The 17,088-nt window shown below is 38.4% G+C and overlaps 1 protein-coding gene across 2 annotated transcripts in view; it reads right to left on the reverse strand.

Moving 5' to 3' along the window:
- Window positions 1-17,088, reverse strand: part of sorcs3a (sortilin related VPS10 domain containing receptor 3a) — an 850,680-nt gene that overhangs the window by 107,872 nt on the left and 725,720 nt on the right. For both annotated transcript variants that reach the window (XM_061977170.2, XM_061977173.2), the window contains exons 14-16: window positions 14,490-14,597; window positions 7,092-7,209; window positions 6,893-7,026 (exon numbers count right to left, since the gene is read on the reverse strand). In XM_061977170.2, the coding sequence (XP_061833154.2) occupies window positions 6,893-7,026; window positions 7,092-7,209; window positions 14,490-14,597 (360 nt within the window). The remainder of the gene's footprint in view (window positions 1-6,892; window positions 7,027-7,091; window positions 7,210-14,489; window positions 14,598-17,088) is intronic.

Below are 17,088 nucleotides of genomic sequence, written 5' to 3' on the forward strand. Positions count from 1 at the left end.
CATCCCTTTAATTGGAATAATAACACACATAAAAGGTTTACTGGCAGACGCTACAGTCAGGCTGTGTAAAAAAAAAAAAAAAAAAAAATCCCTAACATATTACATTATTGGAGAAACCGAGAAAATTAAATAAATGTTAAATGGGAGTGTGCATGGCATGCGGAATTGATCTAATGTGGGTGGCTTACACATTTCTGGAGAAAGAACAGTACAGAAGTGCACAATATTTTTACAGTTGGAAAAAGGACAACAATGGTATTAACTGAATAAAATTAGGCAGAAATGAGTCGAGAATTGATCACTATTTTCTGACGATGCTTATTTAATGGAAGCAGAGGCACCTCCAGTTAATTAGCCATGCGTATTACAGCAAAGAAAAGCAGTTTCTTAATTTTTTCCACTATTTTTGTACTAATCGTTGCAGTATTTCCATAAGTGCACGCATCCATTAAGCCATAGTTTTTTTTAATGGTCTTTTGATTGCAAAACCCAAAACCAGTGAAGTTGGCACGTTGTGTAAATCGTAAATAAAAACAGAATACAATGATTTGCTAATCCTTTTCAACCTATATTCAATTGAATAGACTGCAAAGACAAGATACTTAACGTTCAAACTGGAAAATGTTATTTTTTTTTGCAAATATTAGCTCATTTGGAATGTGATTCCTGCAACATGTTTCAAAAAAGCTGGCACAAGTGGCAAAAAAGACTGAGAAAGTTGAGGACTGCTCATCAAACACTTATTTGAGGCAGCATGGCGTAGTGGGTAGAGCAACCGTGCCAGAAACCTGAGGGTTTCAGGTTCGCTCCACGCCTCTTACCATCCAAAAATCGCTGCCGTTGTGTCCTTCGGCGGGACACTTCACCCTTTGCCCTCGGTGCCACTCACACCGGTGAATTGAATGATGAATGACAGGTGGTGGTCGGAGGGGCCGTTGGCGCAAATTGCAGCCACGCTTCCGTCAGTCTACCCCAGGGCAGCTGTGGCTATGGAAGTAGCTTACCACCACCAGGTGTGAATGAATGATGGGTTCTACATGTAAAGCGACTTTGGGTACTTAGAAAAGCGCTATGTAAATCCCAGGTATTATTATTATTATTATTATCCCACAGGTGTGCGGGCTAATTGGGAACAGGTGGGTGCCATGATTGGGTATAAAAACAGCTTCCCAGAAAATGCTCAGTCTTTCACAAAAAAGGATGGGGCGAGGATCACCACTTTGTCAACAAATGCGTGAGCAAATTGTCCAACAGTTTGAGGACAACATTTCTCAATGAGCTATTGCAAGGAATTTAGGGATTTCACTATCCACTGTCCGTAATATCATCAAAAAGTTCAGAAAATCTAGAGCAATCACTGCACATAAGGGGCGGAACTGCATCAAAAACCGACATCGGTGTGTAAAGGATATCACCACATGGGCTCAGGAACACTTCAGAAACCCACTGTCAGTAACTACAGTTGGTCGCTACATCTGTAAGCGCAAGTTAAAACTCTACTACGCAAACCGAAAGCCATTTATCAACAACACCCGGAAACGCCGCCGGCTTTGCTGGGCCCGAGCTCCTCTAAGATGGACTGATGCAAAGTGTAAAAGTGTTCTGTGGTCTGACGAGTCCACATTTCAAATTGTTTTTGGAAACTGTGGACGTCGTGTACTCCGGAACAAAGAGGACAAGTACCATCCGGATTGTTATAGGTGCAAAGCTCAAAAGGGGTGTATTAATGCCCAAGGCATGGGTAATTTACACATCTGTGAAAGCACCTTTAATGCTGAAAGGTACATACAGGTTTTGGAGCAACATATGTTGCCATCCAAGCAACATTATCATGGACGACCCTGCTTATTTTAGCAAAACATTGCCAAGCCACGTGTTGCAACAGCGTGGCTTCATAGTAAAAGACTTCTGATAATAGACTGGCCTGCCTGTAGTCCAGACCTGTCTTACATTGAAAATGTGTGAAGCGTCAAATACCACAACGAAGACCCCCGGACTGTTGAACAACTAAAGCTGTACATCAAGCAAGAATGGGAAATAATTCCACCTGAAAAACTTCAAAAATGTGTCTCCTCAGTTCCCAAACGTTTACTGAGTGTTGTTAAAAGGAAAGGCCATGTAACACAGTGGTGAACATGCCCCTGTGCCAACTTTTTTGCAATGTGTTGCTGCCATGTGTTTCTCAGTTCGAACATTAAATATCTTGTCTTTGCAGTCTATTCGATTGAATATAAGTTGAAAAGGATTTGCAAATCATTGTATTCTGTTTTTATTTACGAATTACACAACGTGCCAACTTCACTGGTTTTGGAGAACAGAGCAGTTGAACAATGATTGAAAGCTAATCAAAAATGTTCTCTCTTTTCTTTGAACAGATTGTCTGCAAATCAAACGTAATCGTACCACAACATTAATAATTCAGCTGACAGAGGAATTTGTGAGACTTTCTTCCAGTGTTGCAACATTGTGGTATAGTCTTTCAACGTGCACACCTGTGTTTTACAGTGATTACTCAAGTCAAGCTTCAGAGATCCACCCCACTTGCTTAGATTGCAAACAAACAGCAGAGGCAATATTAAATAAATACATAGTCGTACCTCGCCACATCACACTTTAAATGAATAAATATTCACCATATTTTGGTCTAAATGATGTCTGGTAGGTATGTTCTATTATCTTGTTGTAGTGACAGATAAAGATATTCACCAAATGAGAACTTGTCTTGCGCTCCTATTTTGGCGGCATTTTCTCTTTTTTTGGTATTTTCCTGTAGCAGTTTCATGTCTTCCTTTGAGCGATATTTCCCGCATCTTTGTTTTAGCAATCAAGAATATTTCAGTTGTTTTTATACAAATCCCGTTTCCATATGAGTTGGGAAATTGTGCTAGATGTAAATATAAACGGAATACAATGATTTGCAAATCATTTTCAACCCATATTCAGTTAAATATGCTACAAAAACAAGATATTTATATATATTTTTTGCAAATAATAATTAACTTAGAATTTCATGGCTGCAACACATGCCAAAGTAGTTGGGAAAGGGCATGCTTACCACTGTGTTACATGGCCTTTCCTTTTAACAACACTCAGTAAACGTTTGGGAACTGAGGAGACACATTTTTTAAGCTTCTCAGGTGGAATTCTTTCCCATTCTTGCTTGATGTACAGCTTAAGTTGTTCAACAGTCCGGGGGTCTCCGTTGTGGTATTTTAGGCTTCATAATGCGCCACACATTTTCAATGGGAGACAGGTCTGGACTACAGGCAGGCCAGTCTAGTACCCGCACTCTTTTACTATGAACACGTTGATGTTACACGTGGCTTGGCATTGTTTTGCTGAAATAAGCAGGGGCGTCCATGGTAACGTTGCTTGGATGACAACATATGTTGTTCCAAAACCTGTATGTACCTTTCAGCATTCATGGCGCCTTCACAGATGTGTAAGTTACCCATGTCTTGGGCACTAATACACCCTCATACCATCACAGATGCTGGATTTCAACTTTGCGCCTATAACAATCCGGATGGTTCTTATCCTCTTTGGTCCGGAGGACACAACGTCCACAGTTTCCAAAAACAATTTGAAATGTGGACTCGTCAGACCACAGAACACTTTTCCACTTTGCATCAGTCCATCTTAGATGAGCTCGGGCCCAGCAAAGCCGACGGCGTTTCTGGGTGTTGTTGATAAACGGTTTTCGCCTTGCATAGGAGAGTTTTAACTTGCACTTACAGATGTAGCGACCAATTGTAGTTACTGACAGTGGGTTTCTGAAGTGTTCCTGAGCCCATGTGGTGATATCCTTTACACACTGATGTCGCTTGTTGATGCAGTACCGCCTGAGGGATCGAAGGTCACGGGCTTAGCTGCTTAGGTGCAGTGATTTCTCCAGATTGTCTGAACCCTTTGATGATATTACAGACCGTAGATGGTGAAATCCCTAAATTCCTTGCAATAGCTGGTTGAGAAATGTTGTTTTTAAACTGTTCAACAATTTGCTCACGCATTTTGTTCACAAAGCGGTGACCCCTCGCCCCATCCTTGTTTGTGAATGACTGAGCATTTCATGGAAGCTGCTTTTATACCCCAACCATGGCACCCACCTGTTCCCAATCAGCCCGTTCACCTGTGGGATGTTCCAAATAAGTGTTTGGTGAGAATTCCTCAACTTTATCAGTCATTTTTTTGCCACTTGCAACATGTTGCAGGCATCAAATTACAAATGAGCTAATATTTGCAAAAAATAACAATGTGTACCAGTTCGAATGTTAAATATTTTGTCTTTGCAGTCTATTCAATTGAAGGTTGAAAAGGATTTGCAAATCATTGTATTCTGTCTTTATTTACCATTTACCAGTGACGTGCTGTCACTAGAGGCAGGTGAGGCAGGGCCTCACCTGCCATCATGGAAAGAAAAAAAATGTAAAAAGAAAAAAATATATATTAAATTGTTAAATGTATCCAGTGATTATACTATAAAGTTATTTTCCATTTAACTTCACCAGTTTTAGATTATTTTTATTCAAAATCGCTGAATTTTCACATTTGCCGTTCAAATACTGAGAAGAGACGGTGCGGTGAACAGCAGCCAGTCGAGGCACGTCACTCAGTGCCTCAACATGGACGGACTCTGCTAACTGCTGGTCTGCTGTGCAGTGAGACCGTATTGCTATATGAACTATATTATACATTTCCATAGTTTAGTTAGCTGAGGTATATAATGTACAGTGTATTTTGTCAACAACTGTATGTGTGTAACGTATTTCTTGTGCTGAGCGATCATAAAACTGCTGCAAAAGACGCACTGGCTGAGGCTCGCCTCCTGCACCCCCGCCGTAGAATGCACGGCAACCCCTGACGGGAGTGTTATATCAACTAAAGCCCACACTTAAACTTTCCACGTGCAAGATTGAATATATTTAAAAAAGTTATTTCATAAGAAGCCAAAAAGTGCAAAAACAATAATGTTCGTGTTGGAGGAGTTGTGAATGACTGCAGGGACACAACATTAGGTACACCTGCAAACTGCAGGTGTACCTAATTCACAACTCCTCCAACACGAACATTATTGTTTTTGCACTTTTTGGCTTCTTATTAAATAACTTTTGTAACCTATTTTTATGGGTTTTCCTCTTTGTGATGTTAAGTTCCTGTTATGCGCCGTTATACAGTATATGCCTTGAGCTCTTATTTTGAAGGCGCTAAGAGTGGAAGTGATGTCACGTTGCGGAGGTTTTTGAAAGAAGGTAAATAAAGTGGTCCTCGTGTAAACTGGAGCCTCCGTGTTTGTTATTTTGTCGTTTCATACAGTATAGGCGACATTTATAAACCCTCGGTTACACTTTTTTAAATAGATTCAATCTTGCACGTGGAAAGTTGAAGTGAGGGCTTTAGTTGATATAACACTCCCGTCAGGGGGTGCATTAATCCAGCACAACAGCGGCGCATTTATAAGTAAAGGTAAGACCATAATAACGTTTTTTTATTAAATGTGCTTTTTTTGTGTGCTACAGTTTGTATGTGTAAAGTTAAAGTTAAGTTAAAGTACCAATGATTGTCACACACACACTAGGTGTGGTGAAATTTGTCCTCTGCATTTGACCCATCCCCTTGTTCACCCCCTGGGAGGTGAGGGGAGCAGTGGGCAGCAGCGGCGCCGCACCCGGGAATAATTTTTGGTGATTTAACCCCTAATTCCAACCCTTGATGCTTAGTGCCAAGCAGGGAAGAATGCTGGTATGAGCTTTTAAACATAACCCGTTAACTGCTGCCAATCAAATGGTGAATAAGATACTCTTTAGGGTTCATATGTTTGTAAATCTGACTGTGATGAAGTCAGTGCCTCACCAGCCATCAACCTCACCGCACGTCACTGCCATTTTCACAACGTGCCAACTTCACTGGTTTTGGGTTTTTATGTTAAAACATATTTACAGTACTATTTCTGCTCTATGAAACTATTGGATTTATCATTAATAATCCTATGTCAGGGGAATTTGTTTACCACGGTCAAGCCTGGAACCAGCTGGCCGCATTAATTACTGTATTACTGTACTTAATTGGTACTTTATATATGTCATTAGGTAATAAAAACACGTTGACTCCAATGACACTAGAATGAGACAGTCAGAGATTACAAAGAGAAACATAGCCAGGACTTGTGATCTCGCTAGAAAGATGTCCAGGCATCGAGTAATTGTCTCTGGCCCCCTGCCTGCGAGAGGCAATGATGAGAGATATAGCAGATTAGTCTCGCTTAACAAGTGGCTGGCTAGCTTCTGTAGACAACAGGGACTAACGTTTATTGATAATTGGCCCTCTTTCTGGGGCAAACCAGGCTTGCTGATGAGGGACGGCCTTCACCCTAACCAGGAAGGCGCCATCATCCTGTCTAAGAATATAGACTACTGTTTAAGTCACATTTGACTAACTACACTAGAGCAAGCCCGGTCACAGGCAATTACAGGCTCGCCTGTGCATCGGCTGGGAACATCTCTGCGCTGCTGACCCGTCTCCGCTCGGGATGGTGTCCTGCTGGCCCCACTATGGACTGGACTCTTACTACTATTATGTTGGATCCACTATGGACTGGACTCTCACAATATTATGTCAGACCCACTCGACATCCATTGCTTTCGGTCTCCCCTAGAGGGGGGGGGTTACCCACATATGCGGTCCTCTCCAAGGTTTCTCATAGTCATTCACATCGACGTCCCACTGGGGTGAGTTTTTCCTTGCCCGTATGTGGGCTTTGTACCGAGGATGTCGTTGTGGCTTGTGCAGCCCTTTGAGACACTTGTGATTTAGGGCTATATAAATAAAGATTGATTGATTGATTGATTGAAAAACACACACATTTTAAACATAAGAGTTTTAAGGTTCAACTTACCATTCAAAATCATGGGCTCGGCAAATGCAAGACTCTGCAGAGAGGAGACCAGAGTAATCTTTACCCAGCATGCAGTAGTTCCCCGGTCTGCGTTTGATGTAAATCTGCTTTTGTCCCATCACACATGGCTCTGCCTATTGGGGGAACAAAAAAACAACAACTTTTAAGTGATGAACAGCAAGGCATGTTTTTGCCTCACCTGATTGTGCAAATGCCATGTTTGATAATCCTCTTCAGTACATTTCTGACTGAAGACGGACTTGTAGTCTATCTTTATGAGCTGCCATTCAGAGCGGTGGCTGAAATGTCCAAAGAAGCTGCAGAGGAAAAATGTGACATGTAATGTGGCGCTTTAACATACAGTCACGATCAAAAGTTTACGTACACTTGTAAAGAACATAATGTCATGGCTGTCTTGAGATTCCAATCATTTCTACAACTCTTATTTTTTTTGTGATAGAGTGATTGGAGCACATACTTGTTGGTCACAAAAAAAAATTCATGAAGATTGGTTCTTTTATGAATTTATTATGGGTCTACTGAAAATGTGAGCAAATCTGCTGGGTCAAAATATACATACAGCAATGTTAATATTTGGTTTTACTGCAATAAGGCGCTTTTGGTTGCCATCCACAAGCTTCTGGTTGAATTTTTGACCACTCCTCTTGACAAAATTGGTGCAGTTCAGCTAAATGTGTTGGTTTTCTAACATGGACTTGTTTCTTCAGCATTGTCCACACGTCAAGACTTTGGGAAGGCCATTCTAAAACCTTAAATCTAGCCTAATTTAGCCATTCCTTTACCAGTTTTGGGCCATTGTCCTGTTGGAACACACAACTGCGCCCAAGACCCAACCTCCGGGCTAATGATTTTAGGTTGTCCTGAAGAATTTGGAGGTAATCCTCCCATTTACTCTCTGTAAAGCACCAGTTCCATTGTCAGCAAAACAGGCCCAGAGCATAATACTACCGCAACCATGCTTGACGGGAGGGATGGTGTTCCTGGGATTAAAGGCCTCACCTTTTCCCTTCCAAACATATTGCTGGGTATTGTGGACAAACAGCCAAATTTTTCTTTCATCTGACCACAGAACTTTCCTCCAGAACATACTTGCCAACCCTCCCGAATTTTCCGGGAGACTCCCGAAATTCAGCGCCTCTCCCGAAAACCTCCCGGGACAAATATTCTCCCGGAAATCCCCCGATTTTCAGCCGGAGCTGGAGGCCACGCCCCCTCCAGCTCCATGCGGACCTGAGTGAGGACAGCCTTTTTTCATGACGGGAGGACAACAGGGTGACAAAAACTAAATCATCCAGACTTCAGATAAATTTTATTATTATGTTTATCTTACCTAAAAATAAATATATATATTAATTAAAACAAAAAAAAGGTTTTTACTATATTTAGCTAAAAACATCAAAATTAATTATATTTTTATTTGTATTTTTTCTGACTCCTTATTACACTCAGCCATAGAATTATACATTAAAATAAACACATTTGAAATAATTAATTTTAAATGATCATAATAATTCATTTAAAATGACCATATTTAATTATTAAAATAATTGCTTGAGACCTCCCGAAATTGGAGGTCTCAAGGTTGGCAAGTATGCTCCAGAATGTCTTATCTTTGTTGAGCTACCAAAAGTGCCTTATTGCAGTGAAACTTGCCAAGGGACATGTAAGCAAATATTAACATTGCTGTATGTATACTTTTGACCCAGCAGATTTGCTCACATTTTCAGTAGACCCATAATAAATTCATAAAAAGAACCAATATTCATGAATGTTTTTTTGTGACCAACAAGTATGTGCTCCAATCACTCTATCACAAAAAAATAAGAGTTGTCGAAATGATTGGACAATCAAGACAGCCATGACATTATGTTCTTTACAAGTGTATGTAAACTTTTGATCGTGACCGTAGATGAGAAAAGATAAATGGGACAAAATGTTCCATTCAAATTTGGTTTATTAACTCACACTATTATATGACAACTTGGAATTAGACCAAAGTTTTCAGAACCTAAATAGATTATATATTATGATTAAAACTAGGGATGTCCGATAATGGCTTTTTGCCGATATCCGATATTCCGATATTGTCCAACTCTTTAATTACCGATACCGATATCAACCGATACCGATATCAACCGATATATACAGTTGTGGAATTAACACATTATTATGCCTAATTTGGACAATCAGGTATGGTGAAGATAAGGTACTTTTAGAAAAAAATAATAACATTAAATAAGATAAATAGATTAAAAACATTTTCTTGAATAAAAAAGAAAGTAAAACAATACAAAAACAGTTACATTGAAACTAGTAATTAATGAAATTTAGTAAAATTAACTGTTGAAGGTTAGTACTATTAGTGGAGCAGCAGCACGCACAATCATGTGTGCTTACGGACTGTATCCCTTGCAGACTGTATTGATATATATTGATATATAATGTAGGAACCAGAATATTAATAACAGAAAGAAACAACCCTTTTGTGTGAATGAGTGTGAATTGGTGGGTTGTTGCACTAATTGTAAGTGTATCTTGTGTTTTTTATGTTGATTAAATAAAAAAAAAAAAAAAAAAAAAAAAAAAAAAAAAAAAAACGATACTGGTAATAAAAAAATGATACCGATATTTTCCGATATTAAATTTTAACGCATTTATCAGCCGATAATATCGGCAGGCGTCTCTAATTAAAACTGCAACTTGGGTCAGATGTAGGATATGTATATTTGATAAAATAAAGACGACTTCAGTTTGTTTTCTTTGTTTAAAAATCATTCTTCATCTTCATTTGGCTAAAAACAAGCACATTCTGAAAATGTACAAATCATAATGTTGTTGGTTTTTTTTTTTTTTACATTAACATGTTGTGTTTAATTTGTCGTTATTTATACTTTCTGAATAAATGATGTGATAATGTTCATCAGTCAACTCATTGGTGTTAATTTTCAATCCATCAAAATAAAAAAATATCAACATCTAATTACAGGATGTTATTTATTAAGTGTATCTTGTGTTTTTTATGTTGATTAGATAAAAATAAATACATTAAAAAAAAAAAAAAAAAAAAAAAAAAAAACGATACCGATGATAAAAAAAACGAAATCGATAATTTCCGATATTACATTTAAACGCATTTATCGGCCGATAATATCGGCAGGCCGTTATAATCGGACATCTCTAATTAAAACTGCAACTTTGGTCAGATGTAGGATATGTATATTTGATGTTTATACAAAGTATGTTTTACTCGTTGTGTCACCTTACCAATATTGTGTTAGCTTAGTTCAAACCCTATGCATGATTTTAACTCAGGGGTGTCAAACTCATTTCAGATCGGTGGCCACATGGAAAAAAAATCTACTCCCAAGTGGGCCGGACTGGTAAAATCACGGCGAGATAACTTAAAAATAAAGACGACTTCAGTTTGTTTTCTTTGTTTAAAAATAGAACAAGCACATTCTGAAAATGTACCAATCATAATGTTGTTGTTTTTTTTTTTTACATTTACATGTTGCGTTTAATTTGTCACTATTTATACTTTCTGAATAAATTATGTGATAATGTTCATCAGTCAACTCATTGGTGTTAATTTTCAATCTATCAAGATAAAAAAATAACATCTAATTACAGGATATTATTTATGTAGTTTGTTCATTTTCCTCAACTGGTGCACTAACATCATGTGGTTTATTTTATTTTTTTACATATGTAGCATAATCTACAAAGATACAAAGAATTGCTATTGTGACATCTAGTGGACACATTTAGAACAGTAGTTTATTTCATTCCAAAATTTTGGCTCATTTTTATACTTAGCAAACTCATCCCGCCTGATCGGGCCGTTTGACACCCCTGTTTTAACTAAATGATTTTGTCAAGTCAACGTTTTAGTGAATTGCCTAAATGACCCCTGAATTGCCATTTTAAAATGAGGCCTAAAAAGACTAAATGCCCAAATATGGACGTATATTCTAAAGTCCACTCCTTATTCAGTTTAGCCTTTAGGAAAAATAAAAATAAATGGTAACACTTGGTAACACTTTAGTATGGGGAACACAAATTCACCATTAATTTGTTTCTTATTAACATGCAAATTAGTAATATTTTGGCTCTTAATTAGTCATTATTAAGTACTTATTAATGCCTTATTATGCATGGCCTTTTTATAAAACCAGTAAGCCATTAACTAAGAGTCTTCCCTCAATAACCTCAGAATTATTGCTTATTAGTAACCCTAACCCTAACTCTTATATGTTCCCCTAGTGTCCAAATAACTCTAAATTAAGTCGTTGTTACTTTAATAAACAACTAATTAACGGTGAATATGTTCCCCATACTAAAGTGTTACCAATATTGGTAACACTTTAGTATGGGGAACACATGTTCACCATTAATTAGTTGCTTATTAACATGCAAATTAGTAACATATTAGCTCTTTATTAGTCATTATTAAGTACTTATTAATGCCTTATTCTGCATGGCCTTATTACACAACCAGTAAGCCATTAACTAAGAGTCTTCCCTCAATAACCTCAGAATTATTGCTTATTAGTAAACCTAACCCTAACCCTTATATGTTCCCCTAGTGTCCAAATAACTCTAAATTAAGTTGTTGTTACTTTAATAAACAACTAATTAATGCTGAATATGTTCCACAAACTAAAGTGTTACCAATATTGGTAACACTTTAGTATGGGGAACACATGTTCACCATTAATTAGTTGCTTATTAACATGCAAATTAGTAACATATTAGCTCTTTATTAGTCATTATTAAGTACTTATTAATGCCTTATTCTGCATGGCCTTATTATACAACCAGTAAGCCATTAACTAAGAGTCTTCCCTCAATAACCTCAGAATTATTGCTTATTAGTAAACCTAACCCTAACCCTTATATGTTCCCCTAGTGTCCAAATAACTCTAAATTAAGTTGTTGTTACTTTAATAAACAACTAATTAATGCTGAATATGTTCCACAAACTAAAGTGTTACCAATATTGGTAACACTTTAGTATGGGGAACACATGTTCACCATTAATTAGTTGCTTATTAACATGCAAATTAGTAACATATAGGCTCTCAATTAGTCATTAAGTACTTATTAATGCCTTATTCTGCATGGCCTTATTATACAACCAGTAATTTTCCTCAATAACCTCAGAAATATTGTTTATTAGTAACCCTAACCCTTATATGTTCCCCTAGTGCCCAAATAACTCTAAATTAAGTATTTGTTACTTTAATAAGCAACTAATTAATGGTGAATATAATCCCCAAACAAAAGTGTTACCAATATTGTTAACACTTTAGTATGGTGAACACATATTCACCATTAATTAGTTGCTATTCCCCATACTAAAGTGTTACCTATATTACTAATTACTAATTTGCATGTTAATAAGCAACTAATTAATGGTGAATATGTTCCCCACACTAAAGTGTTACCAATATTGGTAACACTTTAGTTAATAAGCAACTAATTAATGGTGAATATGTTCCCCACACTAAAGTGTTACCAATATTGGTAACACTTTAGTGTGGGGAACATATTCACCATTAATTAGTTGCTTATTAACATGCAAATTAGTAACTTATAGGCTCTTAATTAGTCATTATTAAGTACTTATTAATGCCTTATTCTGCATAGCCTTATTATACAACCAGTAAGCCATTAACTAACAGTCTTTCCTCAATAACCTCAGAATTATTGCTTATTAGTAACCCTAACCCTAACCCTTATATGTTCCCCTAGTGTCCAAATAACTGTAAATTAAGTATTTGTTACTTTAATAAGCAACTAATTAATGGGGAATACCGTATTTTTCGGACTATAAGTCACAGTTTTTTTCATAGTTTGCCCGGGCTCCAGTGCAACTTATATATGTTTTTTTCCTTCTTTATTATGCATTTTCGGCAGGTGCGACTTATACTCTGAAAAATACGGTATGTTCCCCACACTAAAGTGTTACCAATATTGGTAACACTTTAGTATGGGGAACACATATTCACCATTAATTAGTTGCTTATTAACATGCAAATTAGTAACTTATAGGCTCTTAATTAGTCTTTGTTAAGTACTTATTAATGCCTTATTCTTCATGGCCTTATTATACAACCAGTAATCCATTAACTAACAGTCTTCCTTCAATAACCTCAGAATTATTGCTTATTAGTAACCCTAACCCTAACCCTTATATGTCCCTCTAGTGTCCAAACAACTCTAAATTAAGTATGTCTTACTTTAATAAGCAACTAATTAATATGTTTCCCATACTAAAGTGTTACCAGTATTGGTAACACTTTAGTATGGAGAACTTATTCACCATTAATTAGTTGCTTATTAACATGCAAATTAGTAACATATAGGCTCTTAATTAGTCATTATTAAGTACTTATTAATGCCTTATTCTGCATGGCCTTATTATACAACCAGTAATTTTCCTCAATAACCTCAGAAATATTGTTTATTAGTAACCGTAACCCTAACCCTTATATGTTCCCCTAGTGTCCAAACAACTCTAAATTAAGTGTTTGTTACTTTAATAAGCAACTACAAATGTAATTAATGGTGGATATGTTCCCCATACTAAAGTGTTACCAATATAGGTAACACTTTAGTATGGGGAACACATATTCACCATTAATCAGTTGCTTATTAACATGCAAATTAGTAACATATTGGTCCTTAAATAGTCATTATTGAGTACTTAATGATGCCGTATTCTGCATGGCCTTATTATACAACAAGTAAGCCATTATACCGTATTTTTCAGACTATAAGTCGCAGTTTTTTTCATAGTTTTGCCGGGGGTGCGACTTATACTCAGAAGCGACTTATGTGTGAAATTATTAACACATTACCGTAAAATATCAAATAATATCATTTAGCTCATTCACGTAAGAGACTAGACGTATAATACAGATTGTTTGGTAAACGTACAGTATGTTCTTTATGTTATAGTTATTTGAATGACTCTTACCATAATATGTTTCGTTAACATACCAGGCACGTTCTCAGTTGGTTATTTATGCCTCATATAACATACACTTATTCAGCCTGTTGTTCACTATTCTTTATTTATTTTAAATTGCCATTCAGATGTCTATTCTTGGTGTTGGATTTTATCAAATACATTTCCCCCAAAAATGCCACTTATACTCCAGTGCGACTTATATATGTTTTTTTCTTTCTTTATTATGCATTTTCGGCAGGTGCGACTTATACTCCGGTGCGACTTATACTCTGAAAAATACGGTAACTAAGAGTCTTCCCTCAATAACCTCAGGATTTTTGCTTATTAGTAACCCTAACCCTAACCCTTACATGTTCCCCTATTGTCCAAATAACTCTAAATTAAGTCTTTGTTACTTTAATAAGCAAGTAATTAATGGTGAATATGTTCCCCATACTAAAGTGTTACCAAATAAATAAATACAATGCATATGATTTCAATACAAAGGGATTTTACAGGGTTAGGGTTAGTGTGACCGTTCACACTAACCCTAACATCATAACTGCACATCATCTTAAAAACATCATGTTTTCAGTTATAGGGTATTTTTTTAGGGCTCACGTCATGATCTGGTTCTCTGCCCCAGCTTCCACCAAAACGCCGTCCACAAACAGAGGCACAGAAGAAAAGCTGTGCTGGGTCCATTGCCTCCCTTCGTCGAAGCTGACCCTGTGTACGCGTGTCAGAACACATTCCCATCACAAACGGAGCTGTAGCAACCGGCACGGAAGCAGACTTCTCTCTTAGATAATGGTCATAGGGGAGGATTTAGGTAGGGATCACAACCACTCAAACACAAAGGTCTCAACATCTCAATGTAATTATTTGCATGACTCATGTAGAATGTCATAACCGCTTAGTGATTCAAGTAAAGCTGCATAAACCTGATAAGGGAATATGAGAAGGGAAGCCATTTAAAAATATATATATATATCTACTTCATATGAACTGCACAGCACTTTTCATCATTGGGACTGGATTTCTATTGACGTTGACATCGTCCCAAAACTGGTGATGAAGTGAGAGCGAGCTGAATTACCTGAGTGTGACGTGTTAAAATTTGCTGAGGGCCGCAAATTTGGAGAGCGGAAATCCCCCTCATGCTGTCATAAAAAAGCTCTTTGCCTTCATTTGGCTAAAAGCAGTGACAACAAAAATAGCGCTGACATGTACGGTACTGCACTTATTATGAGTCTAAGCCTGGGAAGTGTTTGCTGAGTACACACCGGGATAAGAGTAGCTTACACTGTATTGCCAAAAGTATTTGGCCACCCATCTAAATGATCAGAATCAGGTATCCTAATCACTTGGCCCGGCCACAGGTGTATAAAATCAAGCACTTAGGCATGGAGACTGTTTCTACAAACATTTGTAAAAGAATGGGCCACTCTCAAGAGCTCAGTGATTTCCAGCGTGGAACTGTCATAGAATGCCACCTGTGCAACAAATCCAGTCGTGAAATGTCCATCCATCAATCCATCTTCTTCCGCTTATCCGAGGTCGGGTCGCGGGGGCAGCACTTCCCTCTCCCCAGCCACTTCGTCCAGCTCTTCCCGGGGGATCCTAAGGCGTTCCCAGGCCAGCCGGGAGACATAGTCTTCCCAACGTGTCCTTGGTCTTCCCCGTGGCCTCCTACCGGTCGGACGTGCCCTAAACACCTCCCTAGGGAGACCTTCAAGTGGCATCCTGACCAGATGCCCGAACCACCTCATCTGGCTCCTCTCGATGTGGAGGAGCAGCGGCTTTACTTTGAGTTCCTCCCGGATGACAGAGCTTCTCACCCTATCTCTAAGGGAGAGCCCCGCCACCCGGCGGAGGAAACTCATTTCGGCCACTTGTACCCGTGATCTTGTCCTTTCAGTCATAACCCAAAGCTCATGACCATAGGTGAGGATGGGAAAGTAGATCGACCGGTAAATTGAGAGCTTTGCCTTCCTGCTCAGCTCCTTCTTCACCACAACTGATCGATACAGCGTCCGCATTACTGAAGACGCCGCACCGATCCGCCTGCCGATCTGACGATCCACTCTTCCCTCACTCGTGAACAAGACTCCGAGGTACTTGAACTCCTCCACTTGGGGCAAGATCTCCTCCCCAACCCGGAGATGGCACTCCACCCTTTTCCGGGCGAGAACCATGGACTTGGACTTGGAGGTGCTGATTCTCATCCCAGTCGCTTCACACTCAGCTGCAAACCGATCGTGAAATGTCCTCGCTCCTAAATATTCCAAAGTCAACTGTCGGCTCTATTATAGGAAAATGGAAGAATTTGGGAACAACAGCAACTCAGCCACCAAGTGGTAGGTCACGTAAACTGACAGAGAGGGGTCAGCGGATGCTGAAAGCACATACTGCAAAGACTTTCTGCACAGTCAGTTGCTACAGAGCTCCAAACTTCATGTGGCCTTCCAATTAGCCCACATACAGTACGCAGAGAGCTTCGTGGAATGGGTTTCCGAGGCCGAGCAGCTGTGTCTAAGCCATACATCACCAAGTCCAATGCAAAGTGTCGGATGCGGTGGTGTAAAGCACGTCGCCACTGGACTCTAGAGCAGTGGAGATGTTAGAATAATTGTATCTAAGTTATCACAAAAACATTGTGTTTCAATGAGTTCCCGGCGAGAAGCAAAAGCTGTCTTTGAACCTACCAAGAAGAAGGCTTGTAAAACTCCACAGTGTAGGGGGGGAAGCAACATTAAAGGGTTTTCTGTTTCTTTCATGTATTGTAATCAACAGAAATATATTGTCTGACCCAAGAACTGCAAAAGCTTACTGCCCTCCAGGCACCGCTTTTTTGAACTCTTTTACAAACCTCTTTTTGAACTCTTTTACAACTTCTTTTTTGAACTCTTTTACGAACCTCTTTTTTGAACTCTTTTACGAACCTCTTTTTTGAACCAACCTTTTCTTTTGAACTGTTTTGTAATCAAAGGTGATGGCTGTTTACGACCCTGAACCCTTTGGAAGCAGCTGTTGCCATGTAGTCAGGGAAAGTCCAAATAACAGAAGGAGGCGTACAATCTTTTGGCAGAGCGTAATGACACTGTACAAGGGTACATATGTACACGTTTCTCCTCACTGAGCCAAATTGAATTCTGTCTCTGTTTGATTCTTTGCTTCTTGTCTGTTTTAATAGATGTCATCAGTGTTTAAACCTGAC

This window comes from Nerophis lumbriciformis, linkage group LG16 (genome assembly GCF_033978685.3).
Source record: "Nerophis lumbriciformis linkage group LG16, RoL_Nlum_v2.1, whole genome shotgun sequence".
Taxonomy (NCBI): Eukaryota; Metazoa; Chordata; class Actinopteri; order Syngnathiformes; family Syngnathidae; genus Nerophis; species Nerophis lumbriciformis.